The following is a 17,065-nucleotide window of genomic DNA, read 5'->3' on the forward strand; positions in this document are numbered from 1 at the left end:
CCTCGGAATCGTGAGGAGGCAGTGTGCCACCGTGCTGCCCGCTCGGCCCTGTCTCTTTAAGGGGAGGCTGTGTTCCCGGTTCTGTCACTTTAAGAGAAGGTGTGTTCCCTGCTCTGTCACTTTAAGAGGAGGTGTGTTCCCGGCTCTATCACTTTAAGAGGAGGTGTGTTCCCAGCTCTGTCACTTGAAGAGGAGGTGTGTTCCCGGCTCTGTCACTTTAAGAGGAGGTGTGTTCCCGGCTCTGTCACTTTAAGAGCAGCACGGTAGCATTGTGGATAGCACAATTGCTTCACAGCTCCAGGGTCCCAGGTTCGATTCCGGCTTGGGTCACTGTCTGTGCGGAGTCTGCACATCCTCCCCGTGTGTGCGTGGGTTTCCTCCGGGTGCTCCGGTTTCCTCCCGGTGTGCAGGTTAGGTGGATTGGCCATGTTAAATTGCCCTTAGTGTCCAAAATTGCCCTTAGTGTTGGGTGGGTTACTGGGTTATGGGGATAGGGTGGAGGTGTTGACCTTGGGTAGGGTGCTCTTTCCAAGAGCCGGTGCAGACTCGATGGGCCGAATGGCCTCCTTCTGCACTGTAAATTCTATGATTCTATGATAAAAGAGGAGGTGTGTTCCCGGCTCTGTCACTTGAAGAGGAGGTGTGTTCCCGGCTCTGTCACTTGAAGAGGAGGTGTGATCCCGGCTCTGTCGCTTTAAGGGATGGTTCCCGTCTCTATCACTTTAAGAGGAAGTGTGTTCCCATCTTTGTCACTTTAAGAGGAGGCTGTGTTCACGGCTCAGTCATTGAAGAGGAGGTGTGTTCCCGGCTCTGTTGCTTTAAGGGGTGTGTTCCCGGCTCTGTCACTTTAAGAGGAGGCTGTGTTCCTGGTTCTGTCACTTGTAAAAAAAAAATTTTCATTTAGAGTACCCAATTAAATTTTCCAAATAAAGGGGCAATTTAGTGTGGCCAATCCCCTACCCTGCACATCATGCTGCCAACTCGGCTCTGTCACTTTAAGAGGAGGTGTGTTCCCTGCTCTGTCACTTTAAGAGGTGTGTTTCCGGCTCTGTGGCTTTAAGGGGTATGTTCCCAGCTGTCACTTTAAGAGGAGGTATGTTCCCGGCTCTGTCACTTGAAGAGGAGGTGTGTTCCCGGCCCTGTCACTTTAAGAGGAGGTGTGTTACCTGCTCTGTCACTTTAAGAGGTGTGTTCCCGGTTCTGTCGCTTTAAGGGGTGTGTTCCCGGCTCTGTCACTTTAAGAGGAGGTGTGTTCCCTGCTCTGTCACTTTAAGAGGTGTGTTCCCGGTTCTGTCGCTTTAAGGGGTGTGTTCCCGGCTCTGTCACTTTAAGAGGAGGTGTGTTCCCTGCTCTGTCGCTGGGAGTCACAGCAACAAGGGAACCCGGAAATTCAGTCTCGGAGCCTGAGTGAGCGGCGGCTCCTGGAGACGGGTTGCGGGATCTGGGCTCCGGGAGGCGGATTGCGGGATCTGGGCTCCGGGAGGGGGTTGGGGGATCTGGGCTCCGGGTTGCGGGGTCTGGGCTCCGAGTTGCGGGATCTGGGCTCCGGGAGGCGGGTTGCGGGATCTGGGCTTCGGGTTGCGGGATCTAGGCTCCGGGTTGCGGGATCTGTGCTCCGGGAGGCGGGATCTGGGCTGCGGGAGGCGGGTTGCGGGATCTGGGCTTCGGGTGGCGGGTTGCGGGATCTGGGCTCCGGGTTGCGGGATCTGGGCTCCGGGTTGCGGGATCTGGGCTCGCTCTGGGTTGTGGGGTCAGGGCTCTGGGTTGGGGGATCTGGGCTTCTGGTTGCGGGATCTGGGCTCCGGGTTGTGGGATCTGGGTTCCGGGAGGCGGGTTGCGGGATCTGGGCTTCGGGAGGCGGGTTGCGGGATCTGGGCTCCGGGAGGCGGGATCTGGGCTGCGGGTTGGGGGAATCTGGGCTCCGGGAGGCGGGTTGCGGGAACTGGGCTTCGGGAGGCGATTGCGGGATCTGGGCTCCGGGTTGTGGGATCTGGGCTCCGGGTTGTGGGGTCAGGGCTCTGGGTTGGGGGATCTGGGCTTCTGGTTGCGGGATCTGGGCTCCGGGTTGCGGGATCTGGGCTCCGGGTTGTGGGGTCAGGGCTCCGGGAGGCGGGTTGCAGGATCTGTGCTCCGGGAGGCGGGTTGCGGGAGGCGGGATCTGGGCTGCGGGTTGGGGGAATCTGGGCTCCGGGAGGCGGGTTGCGGGAACTGGGCTTCGGGAGGCGATTGCGGGATCTGGGCTCCGGGTTGTGGGGTCAGGGCTCTGGGTTGGGGGATCTGGGCTTCTGGTTGCGGGATCTGGGCTCCGGGTTGCGGGATCTGGGCTCCGGGTTGTGAGGTCAGGGCTCCGGGAGGCGGGTTGCAGGATCTGGGCTCCGGGAGGCGGGTTGCGGGATCTGGGCTCCGGGAGGCGGGATCTGGGCTGCGGGTTGGGGGAATCTGGGCTCCGGGAGGCGGGTTGCGGGAACTGGGCTTCGGGAGGCGATTGCGGGATCTGGGCTCCGGGTTGTGGGATCTGGGCTCTGGGTTGCGGTATCTGGGCTCCGGGTTGCGGGATCTGGGCTCACGGAGCTGCGGTGATGCTCCAGCCGCTGCTGATGTGCATCCTGTGCGTGTCGGTGGCTCTGCTGCTGCCCCTTGATGTGTGGGGGCTGTTGAGCCGCTGCTTTGCGGGCTGGTTCGGGGATGCGGTGGGTTCTCCGCTCGCTGCAAGGTCCCCGCCCTCCCGGCTCTTCACCAAATCCGAACTGAGCCGCTACACTGGTGAGAAGGGCAGTGAGGGGCTGTACCTGGCTGTCCTGGGCCAGGTGTTTGATGTGAGCAAAGGGAAGAAACATTACGGACCTGGAGGCTCCTACAGCTTCTTTGCAGGTATAGTAGAGCTACACAGCAAGATCCCACCCGTGTCCCCACATGATGCTCATGATGCAGTATCCCGGATTAAAAACACGAACCCTGTCCACACATCATTGGATCCTCCTGTTTAATGACCCATCCTTTCCCCAGACTCCTGTCCAGAGGAAGGTATTTAATTCACTCCGAATCATCGTCTCATGTTCTGTAGCTGGCCATTCCCCACAGGTTGATGTTCATATTTGCCAGACTTCTGTTTTTAAAAATCATTAATTTATGGGATGTGAGCGACGCTGGTTAGGCAGGCATTTATTGCCCATCCCTAGTTGCCTTTCAGAAAGTGGTGGTGAGCTGCCTCTTTGAACCGCTGCAGTCGCCGAGGTGTAGATACACCCATTGTGCTGTGAGGGAGGGAGTTGCAGGATTTTGACCCAGTGACAGTGAAGGAACTGTCAGGGTGGTGAGTGACTTGGAGGGGAACCTCCAGGTGATGGGGTTCCCAGGTATCTGCTGCTCTTTTCCTTCTCAATGGTAATGATCGTGGGTTTGGAAGATGTTGTCTAAGGAACTTTGGTGAGTTCCTGCAGTGCATCTTGTAGATGGTACACCCGGCTGCCACTGTTTGTCGGTGGTGGAGCCGTGTGTACCAGTCCGTCTCTGGGTACTTTAACATGGACTGGTTATTAAAGTGACATTCCAGAGCTACCAAGGAGACAGTGCACCAACTTTAATATTCCAGCACGACCCCCCCCCCCCCCCCCCCCCCCCAAGCCTCTTGCCAGGGAATAGGCGGTCAGTGAATGCAGTTTGTGGTGCGGACCCAAGACAATGGCTTGATCCCATAGTTTCGAGCATTCGAAGGAGGGATCAGAGCAAGATCAGCAATACAAAGGACAGAAGGAAGAGAAGAAAGAAGACCGTGATGAAGAAGTACATGTTTTTAGTTATTGTTTTTGTATTTTTGCGCGTGGACGCAAACCCTTTTTCCCCTATGACCCCCGCCGTTAATGTTTCCCACACACTGACTTCTCAAAGCCCAGTACTGAACAGCGATGACCAGACCTGGTGCACAAAATTTATGAACTGGTACTCCCTTTCGTACGTTATTGAATCACTTTTGGTGATAGCAGCTCTCTGCATCGTAGTGCAGACACTCAGGTTAAGAAAATGGAGAAGGAGAGCCTTCCGCTCTTGCGCCTTGACCATATGCAGAGTACAATCGCCTATTTTTGGCTTCCACCAATCCCCCCAACCCCTTGATGTGTAATGATTTAATTTTGATGTGATGTTGTAAAATAAAGACCCTTTCTCATGTTTTGTAATATTCTGAGTTCGACTGCCGAGCCAGGAATGGAATGTAATGATAATGTTATGGATAGGAAGATAGAATGTTTAAATGTGTAAGGGAGTGTAGTTTACAAAGGATAGTTAGAGGTTCCCTAGTAATGCATGTCCCCTTTGACATAGTGCCAACCAGAGACTGTTAGATAAAACATTTTGTGCCATAATTGAGGAAAGTGTAGAGGCCATGGGACTCACTGAGATCAGGGAACACAAAGACACCGAACTTGGGTGATCCTTCATGATTTCTCATGAGGATCACAAGGAGGGAGTGTAGCCACCTGGGGTGACCACTGCCGAACACAAAATGGAAGATTGCAAGGAATGCAGGGAAATTGGACATGTTGCAAAAGCAAGCATCTTGCAAAGCGCTTGTATATTCAGACTACTGCAGAAACCAGACAGCACTGTGAAAAGAAACCAGTTAACATACTAATGAGGCGATACCGGGCGATCCCCAGACACAATGGAAACAAGTTAAGCACAAATCGATATATTGAGTGGAAGGCCAGACTTTTCGGCGCCAAGGAAGCCCAAAACAATAAGTCCCAAGAACCGCTCCAGTGATCGAGTGACTGCCCCGTTATTGGGGAATTCAAATCAATCGATTGGGAAGAGACCCAATCGATTGCAAGAGTATAGAGGGTCCGCCCAGGTGGGCGCAAGACCCTGAGAGGAGTATAAGACAGAGACCACAACCCCAGCTCTCTCTCTCTGCCAGCCTCTCCTCGACCAGCTCTCTCTCTGCCAGCCTCTCCTTGACCAGCCAGCCCTCCCAGCAGAACACCGTTGCAGCAGAAGAACCTTGAGGAGGAGAGGTCTGGACAGCAGCCGCCAACAAGTAAGTCACAACGCACGCTACGAGAGTAGACACTCCTGACCCCCTGTAGTCCATAACTACTGGAAGCCTGCGAACCCAGGACAAAGCTAGAAGCCGTTGTTCCCTGATCCGGCAGTCCCCTTATCCAGAAAAGTATTTGGCCTATTAGTGGTAGGATTAGCCTAGTCTTGTAGTTTTATATGCATGATTAGTAGATTACTGTAATATAATAAACGTGTCTTGTTTGAACTTACTAATTGGTGTATGGTTTTATTGCTTTGAACTTGACCTTGAAACTTGTGGCGGTATCATAACGATACCTGGCGACTCCAAAGCTAACGAATGAAACAGAGCCAAATTGAGTGTTAAGCATACTCACCCAGAACGAGCACATAGGCTGCTTTCCCCTTTGAGAGAGAGCTGACCGGTGGCGAGGGTTACTTCAGGCGAGAGATGAGGTTGAGAAGACTGGGCCCTCATGAATAACCTCAGTGGGTATGGGAGTTGAACCCACGCTGCTGGCTTCACTCTGCATCATAAAATCGTAGAATCGTAGAATTTACAGTGCAGAAGGAGGCCATACGACCTTTGAGTGTGCACCGGCCCTCACAAAGAGCACCCTACTGAAGCCCACGTATCCATTCCATCACTGTAACCCAGTAACCTCCACTTAACATGTTTTAGACACTAAGGGCAATTTAGCAAGGCCAATCCACCTAACCCGCACATCTTTGGACTGTGGGATGAAACCCGGAGGAAACCCACGCAGACACTGGGAGAACGTGCAGACTCAGCACAGACAGTGACCCAGCCGGGAATCGAACCTGGCACCCTGGAGCTGTGAAGCAATTGTGCTAACTACTGTGCTACCCTCATCACAAACCAGCCGTCCAGCCAATGGAGCTAAACCGACCCACTGGTCCAGTAGACCAGCGACAATACCTCAAGGTCAACATCTTCACCAATACTCTCTTCCCCCTCCCCGGCCATTTACTAGAATAAGACCAGAGCTTACCGGTTACAGCTCTCCGGAAAGATTGAATGGGTCAGATAGTTTTCTTCTCTCCCCTTCATTTTTATTAAGGTTTCTTCTATGGTTCTTAAATCTTTGACTGTTCTGTCACCCCCTCTAACTGTGCCGCGTCTCCATGTCGAATTTCAGATTTGCAAAGCATTTTGGAATATTACTTACTACATGAAAGATATTGTATAAATGTAAGTAATTAAGATCCTAGTAATGGATCTTACTAGGTGGACTGGGAAAAGTCAATCCTAGAGATGGGATGAACCACTTGTCAGAAACCCAGAACTTTATATAGTCCTATTCACAATTGTATAGCTGAGCTCTGTTACTTATAATGTGCCAGTTTATTGTGCTGCAGTTAATCAGTACACAGAATTAACAGCTCAGTGCTCTCAGAAGTGAACTTGTTCTGTTGTTAATCGCAGGTCAAGATGCCTGTCGAGCTTTTGTAAGTGGTGATTTCACAGAGAATGGTCTCGTGGATGATGTATCGGGGCTTTCCCCCTCTGAAATGCTATCTCTTCAAGAATGGCTCGTCTTCTACAAAAAAGAATACATTTTTAAGGGTAAGAGTTTTATTTGGGGATAAAAGAGGCACTTTGTGAAAATGCAGTCCATAAACCTGATCCAAAATGTTACGAAAAGCGCAGAGGAAGGTGCAAAGTTCAAATCTTCCGATCGGTAATTGCTGATCCAGATCCCTTTTGAGGTTAGCTCTCTGCTGGTACGTGCTCATGGGTGACACGCACTGGAGGTCCTCACCAAATTCCAATTTATTCATCTTTGTCATTCACTGGCAAGGGTGTTTTGTGCCGCAGTAGTTGCATTTCTGTCTTGGGGCCCAAAGCTCTGGGTTCGAATCTCTCACCAGGATTTGATAACCATGGAATGTGCATTCATAAGGAGGCGAAACCGGTTGATTATCAGCCTGTAAATCCTTTCAACATACTTGATGGCAGGCAGTACCGAGCAGAAGAGTTTCCTGGTCAGCCATTCTGCAGAAGACAACGTGGCAGTACTTTGCCCAAGCATAACCTTGGGCCAATCCAATGGGTTGAATTTGAATAACATCAAATTACTGCGGATGCTGAAATCTGAAACCAAAGCGAAAATGCTGGAAAATCTCAGCAGGTCTGTCGGGAGAGAAAAAGAGCTAACGGTTCAGTCCAGATGACCCTCCAGATGAATAAAGGGTCCTCTGAATCATCAGATGCTGCCAGACATGCCGAGATTTTCCAGCATTTTCTCTTTGGATTGGGTTTGAATCTCTGTCGCACCCAGTGTAGTCACTCCCGACAGGAGCTGGGATTACAGGATAGGTAGTCCACTCTCTTTCTTCTCCCTGCCCCCCACCCAGAGTGACAGCGTAAACCCCACCCATTCGTTTTCTTTCTTAGAGGCTCGAGATCTGGAGTGAAAACTGGTCTGTGCAACTGAGAGTTACAAGGCCAGATTTCAGGCTGAGCCTGACACTTTGAAAACATTTGGTAGGATTGCGGGGCCCCCGCACCTCCGGGTCAGAGGCCTCCAGCAGCCGTGCCGTGCTCCATGGAGAACTCGAACCGCAGAGCAAGAAAAAACAACCCCCCCACGGATCAGCTGAGCATCAAAACCCACATATTTAATCGCCGGCCGCCTATAAAGCCCCCCCCCCCCCCCCCCCCCCCGGGGTCTCCGATTCGCCCTCCCCCGACCCGGGTGGCTGCGGTCTGAGTCCACAGCCGCCATGCCAGTATCCCAACTGGCAATAGCAGGTTAGTTCCACGCCGTCAGGAAATCAACCGGTCGGGAGCAAAGGATTGTTGGATGGGCCTCTGGCAATGGCCCCCCGGCAGCGCGGCGTACTCCACGGCGACACCGATTTTCGGTGCCCAGAGAATCGGTGATTACGGCGTGAAACTGGATTTTCTGGTGCTGCCCATGATTTCGGCACGGGGGTGCGGAGAATCCAGCCCACGGTGTCGTACATGAAAACATTTGTATCAAAATGGAGTTGGTGGTAGAATGTTTGTTTGCTGTTTAAAGAAAGGAACTGAACAGAGATCATTCAATTTCCACATGGCGGAGGGGGTGGGTTGGCAGGTGGTTGGACAACCAGAGATGGATCACCACACACCATTTTCATAGTAAGTAAATTATCTCATGCAATGGTGAAAGATGCCGAGAAACTATTTCCTATTGTGAGGAAATCCAGTGTGAAGGGGCATAATCTTACAGTAAGACTCGGCCATTCATTATAGAGTGAAATTAGGAGGTTCTTCACAGCAGGTATGAAAATCCCCCGAACGGCTACAACTGCTATGACAATTGGTACTTTTTTTTGGGAGAAAAGTTTAATTTTTCTTTAATTTCAACTTGACCACCAAATCAGCCCGTACCAGCCTCCCCAAACAGGCGCCGGAATGTGGCGACTAGGGGCTTTTCACAGTAACTTCATTTGAAGCCTACTCGTGACAATAAGCTATTTTCATTTCATTTTTCATTTTCAAATCTCCTCCACTGTTTAAACCGGTTGGAATGCTTAAAGAATTGCACAGTTCACTTACGAAGCTTCATCGCCGCCAACCTTCATCTGTTGCATGACAAACCCATCCCCCATCCACCCCTTTAACCAAAAACACACACAAAAAAGGAGAAAATTAAAGTTAATCACCTTGAGTCCAGATTCAACAATCAGACAAGTTTACTTTGAAACAGGAGAGAGTCTCTGAAATGCTAAACTAGAAGCCTCTTTCCTTTTAACAATACTGTGGTTGAAGGATTTCAATGGCCCATGGGTTTGACCTTCTCCCCATCAGTGGCCCCTAGTTCCGTACTCATCTCCATCGAGGCACTCCGAGTGTGAGATAACCTTCCTTCACCAGATATGTAATGCTAAAACAAGTTTAAAAACCCTGTACACAAGTACATTACATGAATCAGTAACAAGAAACAAGGAAGTTCCCAAATTTAGATATCAGTTTTCTTTTTTTTTTTTAAATTTTAGATTACCCAATTATTTTTTCCAATTAAGGGGCAATTTAGCGTGGCCAATCCACCTACCCTGCACATTTTTGGGTTGTGGGGGCGAAACCCACGCAGACACGGGGAGAATGTGCAAACTCCACACGGACAGTGACCCAGAGCCGGGATCGAACCTGGGACCTCAGTGCCGTGAGGCGGTTGTGCTAACCACTAGGCCACCGTGCTGCCCTAGATATCAGTTTTCTGCTTGAACGATTAAGGATGAAGATCCCGGGGCAGCACGGTGGCGCAGTGGGTTAGCCCTGCAGCCTCACGGCGCTGAGGTGACCGGTTCGATCCCGGCTCTGGGTCACTGTCCGTGTGGAGTTTGCACATTCTCCCCGTGTTTGCGTGGGTTTCGCCCCCCACAACCCAAAGATGTGCAGGCTAGGTGGATTGACCACGCTAAATTGCCCCTTAATTGGAAAAAATGAATTGGGTACTCTAAATTTAAAAAAAAAAGAAGAAAAAAAAAGGATGAAGATCCCTAATAAATTAATTGATGGCAATCGCACAGTATGCACGGAATTGTTTGGATATTCCCTGGTTTTTATCAACTCAAGACTTGATGTTAAATATTTCACGTTTACTGCATTTTGAATTGTACAAGTGTAGTGTTTTTGGCTGCAGTTTCTTTTTACAATTCATTTTATGATGATCAGTTTCTTCTTCATCATCCGACTTCACATCTCCCGTTCCTCATCAGTATCTTCAGCATCTTCAAGGTCCTCATCAACAGCGCCTCCATCCTTTCCTCCACTCTCCATGAATTTGACAAAAGACTCCAGTGTCCTCTCGCCATTGAAATCTATAATCGATCGCTCACTGCTGGCAGGGAAGTACTTGAGAGTGGGGAAACTGTGGATGTTCACAGACTCTATTTCATGGGCCATGGCATCCATCTTCTCAATAACTATTTTATCATTATCTTTGTACCTTTCTCCCAGAGATTCCCAGATAGGAGCAAGCTTTTTGCAGTGACCCCACCATGGAGCATAGAATTCAATAAAAACGTCCTTTGTTTCATCAAAGGCAACTTCCTCAAAGTTTTTGCCAACAAGCACTTTGACTGCACTCTTGTCCCAGTCTTCAGGAACATCTTGATTCATGAGGTGAGGCTTTAGTTTCTCTTCTAAGAACTGGTTGCAGAATACTTTGACATTCTCCATAGTGATGTCCTCACTCTCTGGTTTGTGCTTGGTCATCTCCTCCTCAAGGGTGATTAGACAAATGGCTGGGTATTCCTCTTTCTTCAAACCAAAAATCTCGAGAACTCTCTGGTTGTCCTCCACTTCGCTGTCAATGTAGAGGAACAGGATTTTGCCCTTGAGCTCCCTGCTGCTTTCTTGAAGTTGGTCAAATTGTTCTCAAAGGTCTTGGGGATGAACATCAGCACGTGGGTTTTGATTTCGCCGCCAAAGATCCTTGGAGCAGACTGCTGTGTGAATTCGATAACGAGGGAGCTGATTGCTCTTAATAAATTCAATTATATTCTCTTTTGTAATGTCTCCATCATTGGTATTGCGACCTTCATCAAACTTCTTGAAAAGGACAACTCCATCCTTCTTCATATCATACTTAGCAAAGAGATCGGCTTGTGAAGTGATTCCAAAAGGCACCTCGTCAAAGGCCTCTGCAGCCTGCAGGTATATTTTGGCATCGCTCCCTTCCACATCCTTGAAAAACCCGATGATAACCACTTTAGAGGACTCAACGAGTTTCTCAGCAGCATCTGCTTCAGTGATGGTGTCTGCTGGGGGTCCCATGCGTTTATTCAGCCAGTTCACAATATCTTCATGCTGCCTTCCAGCTGAATAATCCTTCAGGCTGTTCTTATCACCAATTTAAAAAAACGTAATGGTTGTGTATCCTCGTACGGCAAACATCTGCTCGAGGTCAGATTCCTCAGTAAGAAGTCTTACAACAGCAGGTTAAAGTCCAACAGGTTTGTTTCAAACACGAGCTTTCGGAACACTGCTCCTTCCTCAGGTTCCTTCCTTCCTGAGGAAGGAGATGCGCTCCGAAAGCTCGTGTTTGAAACAAACCTTTTGGACTTTAACCTGGTCTTGTAAGACTTCTTACTGTGCTCACCCCAGTCCAACGCCGGCATCTCCACATCACAGATTCCTCAGTGGCATCTACTTTCGCAAGTCTGATCTGAGAGCCTTCTTCTTTCAGCTTTGCGGCAGCTTTGACATATTCAGGGGCAAGTGCCTTGCAGTGTCCACACCAGGGAGCATAGAACTCCACCAGGAGGTGCTGGCATTTCTGCTGGTATTTCTCAAGCGCCTCCTCGAAGTTGTCCTTCTGAAGCACCAACACCTCATCCTCCACCGGAATGTCGGCGGCCGTGGCCAGGCGGAGAGGCCACATGCCAAGCGGGGAGCTAGGCTGGTGGGGGGAGGAGCTGGGCTGGAGGCGGGCGGGGGTTTGTGGGCTGGCGGCAGGCAGGGCACTGACTCCGGGCCCGGACTCTTGGCCTCAGCTTCACTGGGAACATGGCAGCGGGAGAGGGGCGACAATTGGTACTTTCAAGACTACGATCAAGTTTTGTTGTGTGATGGTATCAGGAACATGGAGCAAAGTTGCATTTGTATCTGAGATACAGATCAGTCAAACAATTAGGAAAGCAAATAATAGAATGTTATTGTTTGTGAGGGGAATTGATTACAACTGTGGTTATGTTTCTGTTGTACAGGGAACCAGTGAGACCACATCTGGAGTACTGTGTGCAATAGTCTCCTTATTTGAAGAAACATGTAAATGCGATAAAAGCAGTTCAGAAAAGATTTATTAGACCAATACCGGGAATGGGCGGGTTGTCTTAAGAGGAAAGGTTGGACAGGTGAGAATTGTATTCACTCGGGTTTAGAAGAGTAATAGGTGGCTTGAAGGTCCTGAGGGGTATTAACAAGGGTGGATGTGGAGAGGATGTTTCCTCTTGTGGGAGAATCTAGAACTAGGGGTCACTGTTTAAAAATAAGGGGTTGTTCATTTAAGACAGATCAGGAGAAATTTCTTCTGAGGGTCCTCAAAAGTCAATAGGGACAGAACCTGTGAATATTTTTAAGGCAGAATTAAATAAATTCTCGATTTGACCGGGAGGTGAAACGCTATCGGGGGTAGGCATGAATGTGGGGTTGAGGTTACAATCAGATTAGCCATGACCTTATTGAATGGCGGAGCAGGCTCAAGGGTCCAAGTGACCTCCTCCTAAATCTTATGTTCATTTTATCAAAATGAATAGGATAGACTTGGGGGACTGAATGACCTACCCCTCTTCCTACAAGTATAGGCTCATCAAGTCATTGAACATACAGTGCAGAAGGAGGCCATTCGGCCCATCGAGTCTGCACCGACCCACTTAAGCCCTCACTTCCACCCTATCCCCATTATCCAATAACCCCTCCTAGCCTTTTTTGGTCACTAAGGGCAATTTGTCAGGGCCAATCAACCTAACCTGCACATCTTTGGACTGTGGGAGGAATCCGGAGCCCCCGGAGGAAACCCACGCAGACACTGGGAGAACGTGCAGACTCTGTACAGACAGTGACCCAATGGGGAATCATACCTGGGAATGTATTAAAGTACATTTTAAAGGTGTGCAGGATCAGAGTGGCGTTACATGGGCGGCAGGGTAGCACAGTGTTTAGCACCTATTGCTTCACAGCACCAGGGGCCCAGGTTCGATTCCCTCTTGGGTCACTGTCTGTGCAGAGTCTGCACGTTCTCCCTGCGTCTGCGTGGGTTTCCTCCGGGTGCTCCGGTTTCCTCCCACAAATCCCGAAAGACGTGTGGTTAAGTCATTTGGACATTGTGAATTCTCCTTCTGTGTACTTGTACAGGTGCCGGAATATAGCGACTGGTGGCTTTACACAGTAACTTCATTGCAATGTTAATGTAAGCCTACTTGTGACAATAATAAAGATTATTATACAAATATTTGAAAATGATGAGTTGAGATGACTGTTGAAACGAAATATAGGATACTTGGCTTTAAAAAAGGGCAATCGTGAATACAAGTATAGCATTTGTACTACCTCTTTTTTGCAAATCACTGGTTAGACACTAGCTGGATGTGCCTAATTCTAGGCACCATACTTTATAAAAAGAACAAAGAAAATTACAGCACAGGAACAGGCCCTTCGGCCCTCCCAGCCTGCGCCGATCCAGATCCTTTATCTAAACCAGTCTCCTATTTTCCAAGGTCTACTCCCCTCTGTTCCCGCCCGTTCATATACCTGTCTAGATGCCTCTTAAATGATGCTATCGTGCCCGCCTCTACCACCTCCGCTGGTAAAGCGTTCCAGGCACCCACCCATTGGAGGATGTCAAGGTCTTAGACAGGTGGTGTCGAGATTTATGTTAGGAGTCGAGGAAAATTAAGATTTAAACAATAAATCTGAGATAAAAGAAAATAAAACAGGGAGATGTCTGAAGAAAGATGTGAATTAGCATATCAGCGAGAAAAGTAAGTGTTTACCTAGGTAACCACAGGAAAACAATAGGAGCTTAGAAAAGGTTACTTCAAAAGGAGAGAGAAGGAAATTGACATGTATATGCAAAAAGCCGACTTCACAGGGTGGATAACATCAAAGGGAAAAATGATATATCCACAGCACAATGACTTGGGGGGGGGGGGGGGAAAGAGAGAGGGGGAAGACAGAGTCAGACACAGCTACCATCAGCTACAGAAACAGTCTCCCCAAAACAAGTTATTACTAAACAGGCAGCCGGTTAAGATCAAAACTCTTAAGCTCAGCAGATTTTGCTTTTGCTGAAACAGGCTGTTTTCCCAAACGTGACCACATAACCTGTGAGTGGTAATTATTTCCTGGATTTAGCTCATAGAATTATATAATATTGGATGTTGTTTGGGATCAAAGGGGCACCTGCGTTCAGGGAATGTAGGAGCTGGAACCAAGGGCCAATTTCCTGTAATTCTCTATGTGTAGCCATCAGCGTACTTGAGTGGTGTACAATGGCTGGAGTTTTCTCAGTGAACCAAATTGAAAATATATACCACGAAGAACTGGTATTCCAATTTACCCTCCTGGGTTTTGGGATACTCTTGGATTTATCATCAGCAGGGTTCTTAAACTTTACTAATACATATTTGGGACGTTACCTGGAGAGTTGAAGGCTAGTAGTAAACGGGATCTAATTGCAGCAAGGTCTGTAACCAAAGGATACATAGTTAAGTTAATTTGCAAAAAGAACCAGAGGTGAGATGAGGAGGACATTTTTTTGATAGTGAGTTCTTGTGATCTGGAATGCTTGGTCTGAAAGGGCGATGGAAATAGTTTCAATATTAACGTTTAATAGGCAATTCGATAAAAAGTAAATTCAATAAATAATTGAAGGCTGGTTTAGCACAGTGGGCTAAACAGCTGGCTTGTAATGCAGAACAAGGACAGCAGCGCGGGTTCAATTCCCGTACCGGCCTCCCCGAACAGGCGCTGGAATGTGGCAACTAGGGGCTTTTCACAGTAACTTCATTGAAGCCTACTTGTGCCAATAAGTGATTATTATTATTAAGAGGGAAAAGGGGTGAGACTAATTTGACAGTTCCCTCAAAGAGGTACAGGAGATGGCCATTTAGCCCATCGAGTCCATGATGTAGAGCAATCCAGTTCAATTCCCATTTCCCACAAAACACAGCAGGAGAGAGGTTACCAAAAACACAATTTAATACAAGTATTTGTATAGAGCTTGTCGAGATTTTATTTTGGAGTAAGCAAACACTGATGTGTCTGAGATTTTGAAAATGTTCTCATTGCTGCTATACTTTAAGGCCTTTAAGGAGTGATGCACAGAAGGCAACCATTATATAATACACCCATGTTACAGCTATCTTTACACCAAGCTGTCATAGTTGAATTTCTTAAATTATTTTACTGAAGAATGTTTAACGTCTCAAGTTGGGTTTAAACAATTGTGCTCTTTAAAATGCAGTACTTTAAATGGAAATTTTATTTACAGAGTTGGAATTTTTAAATTCAATTTCACACCGTTCAGTCATGAGCTTATGTTATTGTTGACCTGTCCAAAAAAACTATTTTGTATCTCTCAAACTAAGATTTTTTCCGGATCTCAGAAACTATTTTACTTGTTTTCCCTCTTGCAAGGTAAATTAATTGGACCATATTATGACCACACTGGGGAAGCAACCCAAGCTCTCATTGACGCAGAGTTGACTGTGATGCAGGGTAGGAAGCTGAAGGCGGAGTCCGAGTTGGAAAACAAAATATTTCCTTCCTGCAATTCTGAATGGACCTCGACTAAAGGTGGCAGAGTCTGGTGTTCATCGCGCAGGTTTGTCCTTAGTTACCAGTTTCCCCCTTTCTATTCCGAATGCAGTGTCTCGTGGCAATCTTGAGAACCATTCAGCTGTGGATTCTATATGTGTAAACGAAGTTCAAATCCACCTAATGTGCACATGTTTTGACTCTGGGTCCCTGGATTACTAGCCCAGTGACAATCCCACTGCACCACCACCTCCCCTGCATCTACCAGGATTGAGGTAGACATCACCATGATGAAACCTTCCCAGTCATTTTGCCGAGAAATCAGGCCACTTGGGACATCACTACAGTTGACATACTCCTAGCAAATTCCACAATCTCTCAGTAATAAAAACAATTTCTCGAAAACATTTTTTTAATTAAAAAAATTAAAAGTACCCAATTCTTTTTTCCCCCCAATTAAGGGGCAATTTAGTGTGGCTAATCCACCTACCTTGTTCATCTTTGGGGTTGTGGAGGTGAGACCCACGCAGACAGGGAGAGAACGTGCAAACTCCACACGGACGGTGACCCGGGTCTGAGATCGAACCTAGCTCCTAGGTGCCGTGAGCCGGCAGTGCTAACCACTGCGCCACTGTGCTGCCCCATTCTGTAAAACATTGTACAATAAAAGGCCACCTTCAAGGTGAGGCACATGCAAAGGAAGAAACAAATGATGAGCAAACTGGCCAAGGGAGTGCTTCCCTCTCCAACTCCGAGATGCAGTGAGTGACAGGGCAAATTGTAGCTCCTTCATCCAGTGAATTAGGCACAGTAAGAGTAAGCCAAAACAAAACCGTGGGGGGGGATAAATAGTGAATAAATAAAAGTTCTTTTAATGTTGTATTTCATTATTTTCAGTGGGGGAATAGAAAGGAATTGGGCTGGAGTCCCACGCAAATTATACAAGCCCGGATTGAGAAACCATCGCTGTGCGTGTGTGCGGACCACTGGACCACCATCTAACCAACCCAGTTCAGCCCAGAACAGGGGAGATCTCGACAACCCCACTCTCCAGGAATACGAGGGATGCCACAGCCTCTCAGACTCGTGTGCCATCCCAGACACATAACAAAATTGCACGTCAGACTACAGACGCATTTCGAAGCAGTAAACTATTGGTATCTGTGATATTGCATTGCTGCAAAATGTCCTGAATAAAAAGTACAGTTATTGTATTTTATGGGTGAATAAATGGATATTTTAATAGGATAAACTTGATAATGAGGGTTTTTCTTAATGTGCATCAAGCCGGTGGTGATGTTACTGCTCTTTCCTAAAGAGGTGAATCATGACATGAAATCTCTTTTGGAACAACCAATAAACCTGGTAATCTATTGGGGGGGGGCGCGCATCAGCAACAACGGCCATGAAAGTTCCGAGATTGTTGAGTTAATTCATGGTCATCAGGAATGGAATGTACTGCTGAAAGCAGTGTACCCATGTGTGACTCGCTACCTTCTGGATTAGACAAGAACAATACACAATACCTTGGCAGTGATACCTTACTCCTAAGAACCAAAAGGAAACTTAGGACATGCTAGGCCAAATAATGGTGCCTTCACACTGTCCTCCATAGTCGCTGTGCGAACGAACATGGTACCTACACGTGCTCTGTATGCGTGAATGGAAATAAAAATTGTCCTTCTGTACTTCGTTAGAAGGGACTTTGCATTGGGCAATTAGGAAGGGGAAAGAGCTCTGCTTTGTAGAGTTTTGTGAGAATATATATGTTTTACA

At 48.0% G+C, this 17,065-nt stretch overlaps 1 protein-coding gene and 1 pseudogene across 1 annotated transcript; one reads left to right on the plus strand and one right to left on the minus strand.

Annotated features, from left to right (window-relative positions):
• Positions 1 to 2,379: 2,379 nt before the first annotated feature.
• LOC119974632 (neuferricin) lies at positions 2,380 to 16,546 on the plus strand. Its single transcript, XM_038813684.1, has 4 exons — positions 2,380 to 2,871; positions 6,464 to 6,604; positions 15,170 to 15,356; positions 16,187 to 16,546. The coding sequence occupies exons 1-4, from the start codon at positions 2,580 to 2,582 to the stop codon at positions 16,395 to 16,397; spliced, it is 831 nt and encodes a 276-aa protein (XP_038669612.1). The 5' UTR covers positions 2,380 to 2,579; the 3' UTR covers positions 16,398 to 16,546.
• On the minus strand, positions 9,500 to 11,695 carry LOC119974631 (annotated as a pseudogene).
• Positions 16,547 to 17,065: the final 519 nt, after the last annotated feature.

The sequence above is a fragment of the Scyliorhinus canicula genome, chromosome 12 (assembly GCF_902713615.1).
Source record: "Scyliorhinus canicula chromosome 12, sScyCan1.1, whole genome shotgun sequence".
Lineage (NCBI taxonomy): Eukaryota > Metazoa > Chordata > Chondrichthyes > Carcharhiniformes > Scyliorhinidae > Scyliorhinus > Scyliorhinus canicula.

Coding starts and splice junctions, on each gene's coding strand:
- LOC119974632 (XM_038813684.1), top strand. CDS start 2,580: ATGCTCCAGCCGCTGCTGATGTGCATCCTGTGCGTGTCGGTGGCTCTG. Junction 6,605..15,169: donor AAAAGAATACATTTTTAAGG/GTAAGAGTTTTA, acceptor CCCTCTTGCAAG/GTAAATTAATTGGACCATAT. Junction 15,357..16,186: donor GTCTGGTGTTCATCGCGCAG/GTTTGTCCTTAG, acceptor CATTATTTTCAG/TGGGGGAATAGAAAGGAATT.